The sequence below is a fragment of the Cimex lectularius genome, unplaced genomic scaffold, assembly GCF_000648675.2.
Source record: "Cimex lectularius strain Harlan isolate CLEC.00 unplaced genomic scaffold, Clec_2.1 scaffold224, whole genome shotgun sequence".
NCBI lineage: Eukaryota > Metazoa > Arthropoda > Insecta > Hemiptera > Cimicidae > Cimex > Cimex lectularius.
Window position 1 is genome coordinate 507,757 of NW_019392750.1, and position 17,812 is coordinate 525,568.

The following is a 17,812-nucleotide window of genomic DNA, read 5'->3' on the forward strand; positions in this document are numbered from 1 at the left end:
ACACATCAAACAATTCTACATAGTCTAAATCTTCAACAATTCATCTCTCTTTTCCGTACTAATCCCGTCTATTAATCCTGAATGGCTTACCAGGTCTGAACGACAAACCGTTACCTATTTTCATTATCGGTCCATTTCACATCAAAAAAGCCGACTTCTCATAGAAAAACCAATTTCTATCCCTACTTCCTTCTCCACTCCTTGAACATTACAATCTCACTAACACTCTCAACATGACACATAATATAGACACAACTAACTACACAGCAAACACACACTTTGGATACAAATACTTTGATTTAACTTAAAACTTTCTCTAATTTGTACATCATTTTATAAATTTATATTCATATGCTATATGTATTTTTGTAATTTAAACATTGTTTATAAATCCTAGGCCGTGAAGATGATCTCAATAAAGATCGAAACGTTGGCACGATAAAGAAAATGTTTTTCTAACCTACATCACACTAGACCGCATCTCACGATCTTTAAATAACCATCCCTAACCATCCCTAAATATTACTCATTTGAGAAAAACATTTTTTTTATTGGCCCAAAAATTTGTATATGCCAAGTTTAGGCCATTCCGAGTAGTTTATTGGGCTTTAAATTTCTAGAAAAGTTCCTTAGAATTTGGTGGAGATGTTTAAAAGTCCCCCCCCCTAAAAAAATAAAAAAAATAAAAAATAATAATAATAATCGAGAGCAGATAGGAAAGATTATTTTGAGGAAGGAAAAATTTTCTTTTTTGATTTACCCCAAAATTTGAATTCAGAGGATTTTTGGGGTGATAAAATCGAATATAAAATTTAAAAAATCATATTTCAACGATTAAATTAGAAATTTTTCAAATATATACGAATTTTCTCGACCACTGATTGATTTTATCGTCTATTAAATAAGTAGGTTTGCTTCCAAACTACCGGAGTAGTTCAAAAATAATTTCAAAAATAATTTTTTTGCGGGTTTCTTTACTGATAGCGTCTTTTGCTTTTTTTTAAGCTTGAAACGGTGAAACATCGAAAAATTAATCTACTAATATATAATAACTGTAATATACATGCACAACGAAGGGAGAAAACATTTTAAAAACATTTCTTTTGGTCTTTGGGAACGAACCGTCGGACATGTGTCTAATATTTTTTGATGTAGTAGTAATACCCAAAAAAAGGATCATTAAAATCTGAGATCCTACCTCCTTAGCCAAGTCAGTAATGTTTTTAATCATGTAAAAAATTAATTAATCTATCAGATTGAAAGTGAAGATTTCATGGAAAATAATAGTCATTTTGGCTTTTAATTTTAATTCACGTTAATGTATTCAAATAGTGGGTTTTCTACATAAAAATGGATTCGTCGTATTTATCAGGAATCTTCATATGAAAACCCTTTAAGTTCAAATTTAGTCCACAATTCAATGTTTTCCAGTTTTTGAATATCGCTGCGAGTCCAAAAAAAGGACGCTGATTTTTCGCCTTGAGCTGATTGAGAAGGAAGCCCGACTTTTAGTTAGCCGATCAATCAGCCCGTCTTGCACTCATGAACCTTCGTAATATATATCGCAGTTTTTGCTCGGTTAAACTGTCACATTATGAATTTTATGAAAGAATTGACCTCCCTCCCACTGTTTCTAATTGCATAACTCATATGATTAATCCATTATCTAATTGTTCTAGTTACATCCTACTACAGGGAGTTTTACAACCAATCCCATGTAGAGGGTAAGTGTGCATAAATAAACATTAACCTATATGATTAATTGTTGTATATAAATACTAACATCTGACGACCCGAGCACCATCAACTTACATCTGTAGCACCGTCGAACCAGTAGACTACAAAACCGATTGACTCCTCAGTTCAACCGGAAAGTGTACGTCTAGAGAAATTCTGCGGTAATACGCGTAAAAAACCGATTCAGTCTATTTCTTGATGAAGTTTAAAATGACATTTAAAAACTTAATACCAGGTAACCAGAAAAGTTCATGCAGATTTGAAAGGATTAATAATAAGTGTCACAATTATAATTATTTTAGAAATATTTTTGTTTTGTTACAACAGTCTCTATACCATTCTCCCAACGAGTTACTAGTTTACGCCTTTCGTAAAAAAGGCCGCGGGTCTTGAAAAATGAATTCATCTCATTTTCCAGCTGTTGGCGCTTATCGATCTCTCGATTGCGCGTACGATTGTCCATTTCTAAGAAAAGGTGAAAGTCAGATGGGTCTCAGATCTGGAGGGTGTGATAGGACCAACCAAGCTTCATTATCACAACGTTTGTCGTTCTGGCTGTATGACTCGCCTTGCTTTGGTGAAAAATTAAACCTTGTTTCACGAGAGCAGGTTGTTCCTGGGCCAGGGCAAGAGATACTCGTTGCAATTGACTTGAGTAGATTTCTGGAAGATTCTGCAATGCCTGTCTGCAACAAAACACAAAACTTCACTTTTTGTTGGTGAATATTTAATTTTCGCGTAAATAGGACAGTGTCATTTGCTGACAGCCAATAGTATAACCTGTTGTTACTGTCTATTCTAGGATCTATTTTTCTTCGCATGGGACAATCTAGTAAAGAACATATCTATATACCGTGAAATCAATGAAATGTTTGGTAGAAGCTTGTTACCGTTGGGCAATTTCTGAGGCACCCACTTGCTTAACGTCCACGTCCTCCCAGGTCGATGTAAGTCGGGGCGAATGGTTTCATTGTCTACGTTGAACACTCTGGGAAGCTTATGAAGTGTTTGACTAGTATCAAGTTCGATAGCTTCCCTCAATTCATCGTCATTCAAGACAGGTCTTCCAGACTTAGGTTCTTCTGTAATCCCCCTCATTCTCAGAAGCAAAATTTTGAACAACTTCATTACCGAACGCAGTGCAAATTTGAGGAGCTTCTTCGGTCGCCCTTATGCCGAGCTGAAACATACAAAAAGTACTCACGAATTATGGGTTTGGAAGCAAAGATAATTTTCTGAGCAAACAACAACAACAAACAAATGAAAAACGACTCGAACTTCTTTGGTTACCTCTTATTTAAAAGATGAGATGGTAGCTGGCCCTGCGCGCGTTTTTCTTTCACATTACTTCTTTTCCTAATCTTTTTTCAACAATAACAGCTTGCTCAATGTAAATAATCCAATTGAAACCTCCTTTCATGTTCCAACGTATATATACACAAAATCTCTTATTTCCTTCTTGCATTGTATGTGTAACTTGAAACATAGCGTGATTGAAATAGTTTCTTTCGTAATCCCGATAATTAATCCCTTTGCGAATGTGAAAGCGGGCTAATTATTATCAATTTAAACGGGAATTCCAATTAAATGATGGATAAAAGGGCAAAATTAAATCTAATGACATCTCCGAATTTTTTTCACACCAGGATTCGCACTTCAGGTTAAGTACCCGGTCCCCTTTCGTATTAAATCAAGATTAAAGCCCCCCCAACGCCCCGACATCAGCTCATAAGTGCCAAGGAAATTACATTGCCCTTCTAATAACCTGATTCAATTTCTTTTGAAGGGCTTCAGTTTTAATTTCTGGGTTTAGTCTCGACACGTAATTCTGTTTCAAATGGCTCATTTGTAGTAAATTGTTGGATTTTTAATACATTTTAATTTCCGTGTTGAATTGAATTGTTCTTTTTGTTACAATAAATGCGCAAAAATGAATAGGGAATATGTAATGTATTCTTATTATATCAATTGTAATTAAATTAACCGATATATTCTTGTTAGTTGGATAAAGCAAAATAGAAAATACAAACCAAAACAAAAAAATTGTTAATCATTATTTTTAATAACGGGTTTACTTAGGAATAGTAAACGTGAAGATTACTCATTTTGTAAACAAACATCTTTCCTCGTCTTTTCTCCATTTTAATCCAGTTGTATTGTCTTTTACCATGGAAAGACATCATCTTGAACCAGAAGTTCGCAATATTTTTTTAAGAATACGTCATCGAGGTCACCGGCATGTGGATATCGCAGAGGCAGTTGGCGTTTCTCACAACGTGGTCTCTGAGAGACTGGAAGTGGAAATAGGAGGCCTTGTATTGGATCTGAGCGCATTACGACGCTGGAGGACAGAAATATTTTCAGTAATGTCGTGTAGTGTTAATTGGTTTTTGAAAATCTGATTCGATTGGAAGTCACTAACTTCTTGTTGTTGATGTATTTTTGCACCAGTATTCGATAAGCTCAAGGTATTCTTCGTTGTTGGAGATCGCTTGGATAGAATATTGGTTAGAAGAGATACGATGTCTTCCGCATTGGTTTCACGGTGTTGGTATGTATACGAAAGTCCGGAATGAAAATGGTATACAGTATGGGACCAAGAACGCTCCCTTGTAGGACGCATATAGTCTGTGATAAGCTCAAGGTGTTCTTGCATGTTGGAGGTTGGTTGGATAGAATTCGGACCAGAAGAGAGAATTTCAGTGATATTCCTAGGTGGTAATGGTGGTGTTGGTATTTTCACCGAAATGGTAAACAGGATGGGACCAAAAATGCTCTCTTGTGGGATATAACCAGGGCACCCAAGCAATTAATCTTTGTTCTGCCGATGAAATAGACTGAAATAGAAATGATTCTGAAAGCTTATTGGATGGAGGTACAACAGGGACGGAAACCGAAATTGTGAGAAGGATAGATTTTATATGAATCTATGGTATGTTAGGTTTTAAAAGGAGTCTTTTGAGCATTTTTGGCATCGCAAGAAAAAGAATGATTGGTCGTTAGGAGGAATATATTGGTTGATATTTAATCTAGGAGATGTTTGATCTGAATCAAATGAGTGGAAAATTGTGTTGAGATTAGATTTTTTCGATCGGAAGGTCAGGTGGAAACGACTTGACCTACAAGTTGGAGAGGACGAGAAATCTCATACGAAAATGGACAAATGCTTGGAATTAAAAACAGGAGTGTAAGAGGGCCCGGATCAAAGACTAGTAGAAAGACACGAGGATGCCTTTGAGTGCCGGCTTTCGATTCTTTGCATATTGACTCTATCAACTGAAACAAAATGAAATATATATTGATCTCTATTAATATCCCTCAGATTGGAGATGGGATCACAGAAGATTTTTGTCGTCTGTCCGGCCGGAATGGAAAACATGCTGTCGTGTAAGTGGTGTTCACGTCATAAATCACGCATTCCGTAATTCGTGTTAACGCGGGTGGAAACAGCATCTTTGAAGGTTGTCGACAATCGGTATTAATCAAATGGTTGGTGTTGTCCCCGGCTTTTTTTTACTCTTGTTTTTTTACTCGTTCGGACCATAGAGAAGGATTATAATTAGAAAAATATGTGCTCTGATCTTGATAATTCCATGGTGATCAATTACAATGTTGACAGCTGCAAATGTCCTCATCCTTTTCCTTACAAGCCGTTTAGCCTTCGACTCTCTCGGACCGATTTTCAATCCGCTCAATCACACCTTTAATCTCCTGAGTTTGTGTTTGTGGCCCGACTTCCATGCCCTGAACCAAAATGACCCATATAAGCCGATGTACATTGTATATTCATTTATTTTTACCATTTCATTTGGAAGCTGTCATTTTCGTTTTATGGTCTCAATATAACCCGGCGAATTTTAGTCATAAATTAAAAAAATGTCTGGTTTATGTGAAATGTATGTTTTGTTTTTTTGAAAAGAATATTAAATACGTGCCTATAGCTACTCTTAGTCAAATTAAATCAAAAAACTTTATTTAGGACCAAAAACACAAACAGTTTACACAGGGCTCCAGCCTAAGAATAAGGTTATACCTTTTTATAATCTTGGTGGTCTGTAATTTCAATTACTTCATACATTTTATTATAAATTTTGGCCTTTGAGCAGAGCCTAGAATGCAAGTGTAATGTGGTGTTTGTGTAGAGCGAATTTATTCTTCTATCTACTGCTTCAGTCATGATATGTAATAAGAGTTTTAAATGGTCGCAGGCCTTATTTATCGCTTCAACTCACTTAAGTAATTGAACTGTTTAAAGGCAATGAACATCCCAAGAATCACTCTCACTGATCGCTTTTTGAAGTAAAAAACTTTATGAAGCAGATGCACATCACTTGTTGATGAATCCAATGTCATATTTGACGTGTTAGCAGTTGATGTGACCGACGTTCAATTGGTTCAATTTTTCAAGTCCAAAACACCGAGCAGCTTACGCGCTAGACCTACGTGACAGTCAAAGCGATGTTCTTTGTGCTCGTGTTATCCCCAATTTCCGCCGGAAACATTAAACGAAGAGGGAATTTTATACCAGGGTTTTTTTGTGTCTTGCTGGAGATTTAGAATGATTTAAGTCAAATGTATTAACAAGGCACGGGCTCGTTCTATACAACATTTCAGCAGTTGCTCTCGAAATCCGTGTCAGTAGAGTCATCGGCATGAAGGGATCGAGAGCACTACGGTAGGAAGGCAGATCGTTAACATAGAGCAGAAACAAAAGTGGGCCTAGTACGACTCACCCATGAGACATGCTCGTATTGTCGTTTTTCATGGGAGCCGAGCAAACATTACCAACTTAAATGTGCACTATTGAGTTCCCTGTCAATTTGAGCGGAACAACGAGAACTTGACCTCTTACGCCATACAGAAACAATTTACTGATAAGAATATGACGAACCCGGTCAATAGTATTATATAAATCCAGTTCCAACTGAATAATACCTCTCATCCAAGGCAGATTGATCGATAAATTAGTCAAGACAATGAATGCGGTTTCTATTACCTACCTTAAAAAAAGGCATTGGGCTCTGGAATTTTAGGCAGTTTTTCTAACGAGAATATTTAAATTTAAGAATTGTATACATAATAGAATTAATTAAGGTTTTTAGTTGAGATAAAAATTCAATGGCACGAGATGGATTCGAACCCACGATCTTCGGCTTGATGCGGTTGAGATGGGAAGTTGGTGTCCGAGTGTATCGAGGTCACGATAGCTCAAGTGGTAGAGCAGCGGCGTATCAAGCCGAAGATCGTGTGTTCGAATCCCGCTCGTGCCATTGACTTTTTTATCTCAACTAAAAATGTTAATTAATTGTAATATATTAATTGGTCAAGCGGACCACGAAATTAGTGAATTTAATGTATACATAATGAAACAAGCCTTAGTTTGTTGCTACGTTTTAAAGAATTTGAATAATACTTCGTCCAACCGATATTGTATTCGAAATATTTAAAAACAAACAAATAAAAATTCTATACAGGCAGAACCCCAATCGAGAAACTTTTTCAAGGGTTCCAGGACTTTCAGATGATCAATTTATTATACTACGTCCTTGTTTATAAAGTGCCAATAATAAAAGTAAGCCCGTTAAAGACAAGAAAGATATCCATGTAACAACACAAGGTTGACTGTTACCAAGACGATTAATCTTTGAGCCAGTAACAGTTTAGAATAGATTTTGACATAAAGCTAAAACAAAATATTGTCCCTAATAAAGCCGGCAATGATTAACAAAACAGCGATGATAGATGGATTTTTATGTCGGCAATTTAAAATGACCAATTGAGAGAAAACAATGGAAGAATCAAACCGCACAAAGGATAGCACTGAAACTATGACTAGCATTGCACAGAGTGTAGACAGGGCGTGAGAAGTAGGGATGAATCGAGAGCTTGGTGGAAGCCGGATCGGATCAGTTCGTTGATAAAAGGAATGTTGAGGTTGTGGATAGTGAGGCTAGTGCCTAGAGACAGCTCATTGAAATAATATGAAATCTAAGAGGTTTTGAACGGTTAAGGCATTTAATAAGTTAATGGAGTTCAAAAAATTGTCTCAGCTTTGATGTGAAGGATATTTGGACGGAGAAAAATTCAAAATTTGACTGACGTAAAACGAAACGAACATTCTTTTATTTTTATAGGAATTCTGCAAAGCCTTAAAAGCACAGGGATATATCTCGGCAGAGATCTGAAAATCGCTAACAACAGCTCGAGCATCATCCTTCAAACATTAGAGAGGGTACTGGAATTTTTTCGGAAGAGTGAACGCTTCATTATTATGCTCTACAGATTCCTGCACTTCATCAACCTCAAGCCCGTATGAAATATCTGGAAGTTTCGAGTTAAACGCGATTATATCGTCTTTAACTTTGTTTATGTCAGCTTCCAAATCCAAATCAAGTTTCTCATTTAGAGGAAAAATTAGGTGCTGTTTCGGCATTTATATTTTTGAAACCGTCTTGAGAACGTCTTAGACGTGTTGACGAATTTTCACGCTTAGATTTTAAATAATTAAAGTTCGCCGCAGACTATTTTTCCGACAATGAAAATGGAGACTCAACCGTACTAATCTTTTTTTTCGGCATGTTTGTAAGCAGTAGCAGAGTGGAGAAAGGAAATGGGAAGACAATAGAAAGTAAGGATTGCACGCAGCGTACTGGTTAAAATGGTGTGTCATACTTGATCCTTTAATATGAATTTTTCTGAAGTAATTGTAATTAACTCCGTACAGTTAGCCAAGAAATAAATCAGCAGTTGATTTTAAATATATGAAGTAACAATTCCATGGAAAGGTTTTATTATGAGGAATTTGACAAATTTACTTAAAACATTTATTTATAAGGCTAGAATGAGTTACACCAATTAGAAACAATCGTTTTTAATTTTGAAGAGAAACGTTTAAAAGGGAACGGATGAATTGGGAGCCGTACGAGATAGGAAGGCAAGCGATAGCGTTAAGCGGATTATCACCTGAATGCGAGTAACAACTTGTCTTTATCATTGGAAACAATTTTAACGATTTTCACAATAATTTTTATTTTATTTCATAATTGAGAATCCACCATTTTTAAGGAGGACCATTTTTAATCGTTTAATAACGATTCGAAAGATGTTTGAAGAAGAAGAGATTTAAAGAAGGAATTTAAATTAAGAAAAATTAAAACGGGCTAGGTTTAACTTAAATAGGCAAATGAAACCATTAAAGTTCAGCCCGAGAAAACTTAATAAATTAAAAATTAATACAGTTTAGAATGAAAAGAGGAGAAATCACTTGAAAGAGGTATTTTGCAATAGGTGATCGGAAAGAGTGTGGAAGGAAGTGTTTTTCAATTAAAGGGATTATCCCTACGAGCGGAATAACAAAACTAAATTTTACAACTGGCGTGAACCGTAGGTTAGATAATTTGTCTGAAGACTTTTGATTGGAAGAATTGGATTCGCTCGATATTGGATGGATTGGCGCAACACCAAAATTTCACTTCGTGTGTCCAACATGGTCGCCAGAAATGTCTTCCCTAGGTGACTTTTCTAAGTATCTGACTCGGGTGGAAGTACGTAGCTCCTTGTTGTTGATGTACAGTAGAAGACATTCAGTCTCGTTGTCATTATTCTCCAGTTTTTGCAACAGTCTTTGATAACTCGACGTGGTCGCTTGAATAGTCACGATGGTTTTAACCGGAGTACTATTCAAGCGCAAAAAATAAATAAACAAAAATTGCGCAGTTTGTAGAGAAGTAAGAAAAGAATTATAAACCAGTTTGACAAAATCGAGTAATGAGACATCTCTCGAGCCGTTCGGTTTTTCTTCTGGTTGGTGACCTGAATGAAACTCGGCTAAGTTCACTAATGAAGTACATTTGGCTACAACTGGTCGGCTTGGCTGGAAATTGACCGATTCGCTGATGTAGAAAGCACTCGCCCTTGTGGAAACCTATTAAGGGCCAATCACGGTTTCGCCACGGCCCATTTAACGGGAATAATTATAGTATCTGGGCCGGCCCGACAAACGGCTAGATCTTGGCATTCCCAATCAGGATAATTTGACCTTTGTAAACTGATTCCACCCATGATTGCGCTATGCCGCACCAACATAGTTCCTTCTGTATGAAAATAGACGGAATGCGTATTTGATTATCGTTTTACAACAAAAGTTGGATTTGTCTATTTGAAATAAATGCCCAAGCGGGGTTTAATAAGATTTGTACAAAATTTTTGGTCTGTTTTGGATCCATGTACAAAACCTACTTAATAGACAGGAAATATTATCCCAGGCTAAAAAGTAAGAAATTATGACGGACCTATAAAAAAAGTCGTGATACAAAAGTGAGAAAATAAACTAATATCAAAAGGTTTTCTGGTTAATACGTAATATGATAAACGTATGTAGCATATTTTTGATAATTGTTCTGGGTTTTATTGAACCGTTGATCTAGTTTCGATACGAAGCGTGTCTATTCTTTTTGTGGGCTTCTTACAGCACAAAAACAGCACGAATATATCAACCAGAACGATGAGTTACGTTCAAACTCTTGATGAACAATTTATGAAACTCGAATTTAAGACCTATAGTCGGGATGGTGAGAATGACTGACGATGTCCCCAATGACCGATCATATCGTCTCAACATGTAGTATTCGTTTTAAAGTACACGTTAATTAAACTACCTACATAATTAGAGAAAAACGATCTGGACGTAAAGGGAATGGAGGAAGAATGGAGTCAAGGAACCACAGGAATCGAAACAAAAAATATTCCCGACTGTAAAATCTGTGATGCATCGCATGACACGATTCATTACAGGGCACAGGCACTTTAAGGCGTATGAAAATTTATCTTGCGGATAACCCTTCATGCATTTGTCGTCGAGGAAACCTTAAGATAACAGAATATAATGAAAACAGAAACTGAGGTCATAGGAGTATGGCCAATTCAGCACTACCAACTACAAATTAATTTTAATCCAGATTATACATAACGGTGTGTTGCATAATGCGAGTAGATGATTAAATTACGACAAACATATTAATTAAAAAATATGTTCATTTGAACACTAGACTAATCGGAGAAAGCGGTTAATGCATTGGAGAAGATTTGTCGTGAAGTTCCTTATCTATCAGTCATCTTTACGTTCCAATCCACCGTAATCGACGGATCGATAAATATTCCATTCTTTTCCTCTACGGATTTATGGAAAAACGCCGACTCGGATGGATGAAGGCCACTTTTGCACCGTTGGCTTCGTCGGTGTTTTGCTCGAGAGGCCCATAATGGAAATGCGGCTTAGCCTGCTATGTAGAATGAGTACGGGCGGAAGGATAGATGGATAGAGCGAGGGAGAAAGAGATTATCCGTTTCATCTAAGTACTAGGAATCCTGGCCCTACTAGATAAGCCATAATGCGGGACAACCGTAAGCTGATTAGATCTGTCTGCCCTCTTCCCTTTCGACTACTTACCTTCGGCTCACACTGATTTTCATTACTTTCTTTCTTGTTGATATATTTCGACAAAAGATGTCGAACTTTACGCTTTCTTGGCCCAGGCAAAGCCTTCACCAATATACAACTACCAGTTATATCGCAAAGGTCTCTTTATATTCTGGTTTTGTTTTTTATCTGGTTAATATCAGCACAACTCTACAAATGCATGGCGGTCATAATAAACAAATCCATTTCTTTGTTTTTATCCAAAGACATATGGCTTTATAGCAAATCAGTTTGCCTAAGTTGGTTTTGGAAAAGAACAACAGGCAAAGGTTGAGATTTTTTGTTAATATTACAACAATTAAAATATAGTGGTTAATTGCTTAATGCGCTGAAATATTTCTGAATCTAGTCTGGCTTATATTTTATATGTGTTTCTGTTACAGAGGAGGAGATGGCTCAGAGCTCGTTGTTCGGCTGTTCAACTGCTGGGCATTCAGGAATAAACCAATTGGGCGGTGTTTACGTTAACGGCCGCCCTTTGCCTGATTCGACCAGGCAAAAGATCGTCGAACTGGCTCACTCCGGTGCACGACCGTGCGACATCTCCAGGATCCTGCAGGTCTCGAACGGATGCGTTTCCAAGATCCTCGGGAGGTGAGTAGCAAGAGGCGAAACGTCACCAACGGCAGATTTCTGACGTGTGCCCCTTGTTGTGTTTCTTTCTGTCCAGGTACTACGAAACTGGCTCAATAAAACCGAGGGCGATCGGTGGGTCGAAGCCTCGAGTAGCGACAAACGGAGTTGTTACAAAGATAGCCGATTACAAGCGGGAGTGCCCTTCTATATTTGCATGGGAAATCAGGGACAAACTACTTTCGGAAGGCATCTGCACTAACGACAACATCCCGAGCGTAAGTCTAGTTTTTACCCGTACTTTTCTTTGTTTTCTGAATCGTTCTACTACTCGTTCTACTCATAATGAAAAGCTAAAACACAAACAAACGATTATTGCCTTAAGTTGCAGAGTTGCCTCCTCTCTCCACTTTTGTAAACAGGAGTTTGCCAGCTTTTTTTTTTAATTTTCAAAACGGTTTTCACTTTTGAACAGTGTTCTTCACACCAACATTCATAATATTTTTTAGTTCATCACACGGCCACCCTGGTGGTTGTAACTGCTGGACAGATCCAAAACGAAAATATTTTATTTCATTCCGCAATTTATCGAGGCCCAACAATTATAATTATTGTTATTATAGCATAATTTACTTTAAAAACTACATTCGTTACAGAACAGAACAAACACTGTTATTTACAAATATATATTGTACAGTAAATAATGTGGTTTATAGGAGTTCCTTTAATGACACATACCTCCAGCTGGTTAGGCTACAAATAAATTATTATTAATTATGTTACATTATTTTTCATCATGAAAATATCATAGCCTCTCTTCACTATGGCCCACACATTTAGGCCACTGTGTAAAGGGGGGATGGCTTGTAGAGGCCTATAATGGCCATGGTTGGAAATGTTGGGGAACATTGGCTTTTAGGAACGGTCTCACTGAACATGTCAAAAAGGCCAACATGCGCGAACAATGTGCGCAGTAGATAGGTGACGTGTCCACGCACTGGGCTGACATTGGTCGGTCATAATTTATTCTTTCCAACCAGGTTTCTGTCAGTAGCTCGACCTCGATATCCATCACGGCACAAGAAAAGTAAGCAACTATAGGAGAAACTATAGTATCCTTATGCTATAGCATTGAGGATATGCTGGCCGAATCTTAAGCCAAGGGTGAGACCATCTATTGGCCCAGTGTGTGGAGCCAAGCCAGCGCGGCATTGCGCCCATCGCATTGTACAGTTCCGATATGCGTGTATAACGGGGTGAGTCGACGCAATCCTAAGCAACTTGTCTCGCGACATTAGTCCTGCTTGAGAGATTTCCGGAGGGGCACACATATAGCATGACCACCACCATTAGTAGTTTATCGGCAGGCAACAGACTTGTCTGACGACAGATCATAGTGACCTTCCGTTAAGGGTGTACTTATTTTTTGTAGATTTTCGGGCTGCATTTGACAGTATAGATAGGAGAGCACTATTCTATAAATTATCTACCTACGGGCGTTCTACAAAAATTATTAACATCCTCGAAAGTTATTATGCAGGATCAGACGCCCGAATCTGGACAAAAGTTCTGACGATTGACTTTGCCTTCGAAATGGGAGTCAAACAAGGTTGCTTACTCAGTCCTGTCCTGTTCGCAATTTTCCTTAACGACCTGGAGGACGAACTATGCGGAGGGATAATAATTAACGGACGAAAAATAAGGACACTAATGTATGTAGTGTTGCTGGCTTCTACACCTGCATCTTTGCACCTCATGAGAAGGGATTTACTAGGAGAGTATTGCAACAAGTGGAACTTTAAATTGAATTGGCAAAAATCCCAAATTATGGTCAGTCGGCAGGGAGGCGGAAGACATAAGAAAAATGAAATATGGTTCTTCAAAAGTGAAAGAGTGGACTGCGTAAACTGCTACAAATACCTTGGTATCAATTTCACTAAGTCTTTGAAGATGAAGCATCACTGCAGAGAGAAGGCTAGCACCGCTAAGTACGCCGTTAATAGTTTGTGGCGCAAAATAATGACTAACAAGAAGATCTCACTAGAGAAAAAGATGGTGATATTCAACAACACCCTGAGGTCTGTAGTATGTTATGGTGCGCAGGTCTGGGGTTACTTATACTTGAAGGAAATAGAAAAGGTCCAGAAATACTTCATCAAGAAACTGCTCTGTCTGCCAATTAGCACCCCAGACTATATCTTATATATTGACTGCTCGGTCACGCCGCTCGACAGTCACACTTGGAGCCTGCATTTGAAATATAAGGAAAGTCGGCTCAGTTTTTGGCCGACGTGGTAATAAATAAAGGCATATTACGGCATAAGCAGTTGTCAGAGTTAGGTAGGCTGTACGGTGTAGGAGTAAGTAGGGAGGAACTGAAGTCCTCTAATACCACTGACCTGATTAAAAAGTGGGGGGCAAGCAAAAGGAAAGACCTGGTAACCCGTGCGAGAAACAGCTTACATCACAACTTGTACGCAAGACTGGATTTTGACTTAGGGCAAACTACATGGAGTGCTCTAATATGACAGCCTATGAGGTGTAAGTTATACAACATAGATATATGAATATTTCTATAAGTTAACTCGTGTTTACGAACCAGAAGTTATATATGCAAAAGAGGCACCCTCTATTGGCTCTCAGGACATTCAGGAGTAAAGAAAAAAGGAAAAGCAAAAGAACTCTTCCTAATAAGAAAAGTAAACAAGGAAACAACGAGAAACAGGAAATTAATAATCTCCTTAAGAGTCAATTGATTTCTTGATAAGGTTCTGCGATTAGGATTGACACCAACCAACAGGGTGTAGTTTCAACATAGAAGCTACCAACCACATGTCGGGTTTGATACTTAACCGCATGTGAAAGTGCTTTCGAAAATTTCACCTGTGTACAATATGTCTTTAAGAACAAAATGGATGAGAAATCCATTACTTACTTCATGTGAAAGGCGCGACAGCTTCACCGGCTGATATAGAGGATATTAAAGCTATGATCCAGCCGTGGGTATACCTGTCGGTATGATTTCAAGTACAAATTCAACGTTGTGTTCTCGTAAAGCCGTTAGACAGTTTAGGAAAACTAGTCTGAAGCGAACAGCAAACGCATTTAGTTCCTTTACAGTTTGACTGTCCAAAAATATGTGGATATTTTTTTCTTTATCAACTCCTGTGCGTAGAGCCTGATCCATCAGTACCATATCCCAGCTAAGAGTTCCCTTTATTTAAAAGATCTCTGTTATCTATAACAATGAAGTTGAGTTTTCCTTTCATTTTGTTCTATTGTACCCAACTCATTGATTTTTATTCTCTTTAGAATTTTGTTATGGTCTCTCTGCTTATGTCCGGTTTAGAGGGTGATATTCCATCATGACAATGCTTGAACTCTTGTTTCTTCACGGACTGGAGCTACTGAGCTTTGGATGGGAGCTACCTCATCGACATTATTCTACTCCCTCCAAATGTTTTAGAAGAGAAATCCTATGATACAGACGAAGACAACAATAAAAGTGTTAAAAAGGAAAAGGTTTATGGTGGAATGAAGTTTTCAGAAGATAGAAACCAGAAAGCCGTTTGATATTTACTGTAAGTTGGAGTTGATTATCTGATTGATTACCTTTTTTATTTTATTTACGATTGTAGTTAACTGTCACATTGAATAATTCGGAAAACAATCGCCGATTGATGTCATCGTGAGAGCTAGCGTTATTGTCGACACTTATTATCCCCCTTTGTACCCAACTTTGTTTAAACCCAGATAATCTGTGAAAATCCAAACAATATAAAAACAATTCTATAATAATTGTTTGTGTGTATTCAGAAAACCCGTCGCTGCTCTTTTTATTTTTATTTTGTGTGATGTTATTTAATATCAAGTCGACTGAACAAAAGGGCGGTATTGTTTTCTGACAAAAACCGTGATGTTTTGCAGATTCAATCGTCTTCACAAGCAATTAAATTCGAAAACAGTCCGTGTCAGGGGGAAAAAGATGAGAAAAATTATGAAGCTTTCCATACCTAATTTTCAAGTCCATGTACATCAAAAGGATGAGATCAAAAGGAATTATAAATCTAATTTGGTGGGTAATAATTGAACGTTTTCTCATAATAAGTGGTTTCGAGGAAATCATAATAATGGGATAGTCATCATGGGATAAATCACTAGGGGTTTAAGTGGGAGCCGGCCCAAAAACCTGCGGGGGGGTTGAGCGACCCTCTGGGGACAATATTATATGAGCCGAATTATTACCAAAGCCCTCAACTCGTCCCCTTTTCTACTATTTCCACGCCATATCATCACCCGGCGACAGACGACTTTGTCAATTAGCGATCAAGGCCCGGTGGCAAAAACGGACAAAAAGACAAAAGAGACTAAACGTAAGGTTTTACAAAAATGATCTAATATAAATTGTTATGGATCCACATGGATAGGGGTAGTAAATTTACTCTCATAGACAGTATGTGAAAAGGAACTTTTCTTCTAAAAAGTGTATAGAATTATACGGAATCCCTGGCGCAAGTCAGGAACACCAATGACCTGACTCTGGCATCGGTCCCTCGGCATTAGGGACAGAGAGGCAAGAGAGGAGGGCCTAAAAACGAGCCAATATGAATTCTGTAGGGCCAAACCCTATTGTGGTCTAGCACCTTGCCACGAAAAAGGATCCTTAATGAATCCAAAACCTGTTGGAATAATACCTGAAGCATGAGGGACGCGAAGAGGTTCATAGAAGGGCCATCCACAAGATTTACAAAGGAATTACTGAAGGGCAACTGCAACAGAACCAGGATTCCGGTTGGCCTCCTGACGGTGCACTGCCGCCTAAGAAAGTACATGCACCGGATAGGTGTACTGACAGAAGAAACACTCTGCAGCTACTGTTCGGAAGAGGAGGAGACCGCAGAACAAGTTTTGTATTTGGTAGGTAGGTTGGTTTTAAAACTATGAAGGAGTATCTACACTAATAATGCCCTAATACTCCTTTCCTCGGAGAAGTATTTATAAAAGAAGGGTTAGTTCTTGTTTCTCTCTTGTGTTCTTTCTATGTAGTTATAATTAGTGTAGAGGTAGATTCCAATCCCCTTGCGTCTGACACCAGGTTCAACTTCTGAATATCAAATCCTTCCTTTCTACTATATAACAGCCCCCTATTGACAATAAAATAGTATAATCGTAACATATATGGTCGATTAGGATTGTTTCTAATAACAAAATAGTGCTCTCGTTTGCCTTAGACCATATTTGATAGTTTGTCATTATTGATCTTTTTCCAATTGTTTACTTCTTCGGAATCTTTCAGGGGTTACGTAGTCCCTTGTACGGGATGTCCCGAATGCTGGCTGGTGATATCATAACTTCATAAAATCACCAGCGTTTTGTTGATGAACTTTGTTGATAATTGATCGCTTTCGGCTTCTTCGTGCTTACGTTATAGAGCATTACACATCACAATCATCCCTGGCCAAATTATGTAGATATTGTATTCTGGGCAAGGACGAATGTGAAAATAAAATGACAAATTGAGGTAGGTATTATATCGCCAGTTTTAATCCTTGGCTTGGAGGCAGAAAAAACTCGAGAGCCCTGATTCTTATCTTCGAAAACTGGTATGACACCGAAGGAAAAGAAAACAAGCCACTGGTTTACATTTCATTATCACTTTGGCCAATCGTTCGTCACGGCTGATAAGAAAACGACGGCACATTTTGTCAGGTTTATACGGTAGGCGTACAAGGTAATTCGTGTTAAACGAAATTACTTTTTTTTTCACTCCCCCCTGTGATTTGGAATTAAATCATCATGACAGTCACGTCAGCGATGCTTTAAAAACAGTCGCGGTTACCGATGGCCAACAACCATTCCATTTCTGATTGCCTTTTTTCATCAATGAAAACAATGAATCAATGAAAACGTATCAAACGAACAAAGAGCTCTTTACTCATTCATTTATTACTCTTTTTCATATTGTCAACGAATTTTCGAGAGAAAATAGTCTTTGATTTACGAGATCACTTTTTCTACCACATG

General features: G+C 37.8%; 2 protein-coding genes across 2 annotated transcripts in view; one reads left to right on the top strand and one right to left on the bottom strand.

Moving 5' to 3' along the window:
• Positions 1 to 17,812, top strand: part of LOC106668894 (paired box protein Pax-6) — a 165,416-nt gene that overhangs the window by 59,172 nt on the left and 88,432 nt on the right. The window contains exons 4-6 of the mRNA XM_024227243.1: positions 1,680 to 1,724; positions 11,599 to 11,809; positions 11,886 to 12,066. Coding sequence (XP_024083011.1) covers positions 1,680 to 1,724; positions 11,599 to 11,809; positions 11,886 to 12,066 — 437 coding nt within the window. The remainder of the gene's footprint in view (positions 1 to 1,679; positions 1,725 to 11,598; positions 11,810 to 11,885; positions 12,067 to 17,812) is intronic.
• On the bottom strand, positions 2,209 to 2,889 carry LOC112127013. Its single transcript, XM_024227244.1, has 2 exons — positions 2,628 to 2,889; positions 2,209 to 2,423 (listed from the first exon to the last, which is right to left on the bottom strand). The coding sequence occupies exons 1-2, from the start codon at positions 2,863 to 2,865 to the stop codon at positions 2,335 to 2,337; spliced, it is 327 nt and encodes a 108-aa protein (XP_024083012.1). The 5' UTR covers positions 2,866 to 2,889; the 3' UTR covers positions 2,209 to 2,334.